This window comes from Habropoda laboriosa, unplaced genomic scaffold (genome assembly GCF_001263275.1).
Source record: "Habropoda laboriosa isolate 0110345459 unplaced genomic scaffold, ASM126327v1 scaffold243, whole genome shotgun sequence".
Taxonomy (NCBI): domain Eukaryota; kingdom Metazoa; phylum Arthropoda; class Insecta; order Hymenoptera; family Apidae; genus Habropoda; species Habropoda laboriosa.
Window position 1 is genome coordinate 1188560 of NW_017100433.1, and position 1586 is coordinate 1190145.

The 1586-nt window shown below is 54.5% G+C and overlaps 1 protein-coding gene across 1 annotated transcript in view; it reads left to right on the forward strand.

Moving 5' to 3' along the window:
• The window catches only part of LOC108575866 (leucine-rich repeat-containing protein 24-like), a 3244-nt gene that overhangs the window by 134 nt on the left and 1524 nt on the right, over positions 1-1586 (forward strand). Inside the window, 1 exon segment of the mRNA XM_017938779.1 lies at positions 1-851. This exon segment is cut by the window's left edge and continues 21 nt beyond it. Coding sequence (XP_017794268.1) covers positions 1-851 — 851 coding nt within the window.

Consider the following 1586-nt stretch of genomic DNA (forward strand, 5'->3'; position numbering starts at 1 on the left):
TGGGTGGAGTGCGCGAACAGGGGTCTGAAGGGGCTGCCGCAGGGTGCTCGCGAAGAAACCCAGGTGTTCGACGTGTCGAACAATCATCTGGTCAGTCTGCCGCCGGAATGCTTCCACGCTCTCGGTCTGATCAATCTGCAGCGATTGTACCTGGCTAGATCTAACATCAGTCGTATAGCGTCGAGCGCGTTCATGGGCCTGGTGGGCCTGGTGGAGTTGGACCTCTCCGAGAACCTGATCGAAGAGATACCCAGCGAGACGTTCCCCTCCTATTCGAATCTGATGAAGTTGCTGCTGAACGGGAATCCCATACGAGAGGTACGCCACGGGGCGTTCCAGCATCTGGTGCATCTGACCAACTTGGAATTGAGCCAGTGCCGGCTGGAGAATATCGAGCAGGCCGCGTTCGACGGTCTACTCCTGCTCGAGTGGCTCAGACTGGACGGCAATCGGCTGACCCGGGTGCCTGATCTCACGTTGCCACTCGGCGGAAGCCTCAGGGGGCTCACGCTGCACAACAATCCGTGGCTCTGCGACTGTAGGCTCAGGGCCACGCAAGCTTGGCTCAAGGAATCCGCGCCTGCTGCTCCCCAGGAGTCGGAGCCCGTCTGCGACGCGCCTCCGAGGCTGCGCGGCAAACAGATCAAGGACGTGAAGCTGAACGAGCTAGCTTGCCTACCGCAGATCAGCCTACACCATCGGCTAGAGGCTTACGAGGGAGATAACGTCACCCTCAAGTGCGACGTCTACGCCGTGCCAGCTGCTAAGCTCACCTGGTTCTTCAACGGAGAGCTCTGCGAACTGCAGAACGAGAACGAGTCGTTGGCTCTTTTATCCACCTCCATTCCTCGGTGAGTATCCTTTTTTTCTTTCCCAATGTTTCGCGGCCAATCGCCAGAATACGATACTCCTAATGGAATACTATCTTCGGATCGTTAAACGCGCTGAATATTCATCGCGAATATCGTGTTATCGACGCAAAAGCAATACCAGCCGTCGAATCGACGAACCGCGAAGAATATCAAAATCGCCCGCGGAAAAACAATTCCGGCTATTTCTCGCTATCGTCGGGGGAACGCAAACAACTCTTGTGCGCGATCGTTCGCAACTAAAGTAAAGTTTCGACGGCATTCGAATATTTCGCCCGCAACCGCGCACAGGTATTTCGTATAATTCGCGAAAGTCTTTCCCTCTACTTTCGTTAAATCGTTCCGCGAAAATTCCCCGTATCGAACTTTCCCTCCGCGTTCGAATTCCTTTTCCGTTTTCGCGAAAGATGCTCGTCACGGTCGTTAATCCTGAAAGTATTCTAATTACCGGCTGGTTCGACGATTTTTCACGACATCTCGCACAGGCGAGCGGTTCCTCCGTGCCACCGGTGTGAATTTTTCCGCGACGGTCATTATGGATGGCCAATGGCACAAATGACTTTCACCGGGCCGTTAGCGAAACTTCTGCCTCGTTAATAATCCGAATTGCAGGTTGAAGGGAGGCGACACGTTGAAGCGCGTCTCATTAAAACGCGCGGCTTGGAAAACGTTCGAGTCACAGCGGGTCGCCGCGTTGTTTTCATCGCGTCGCGTTTC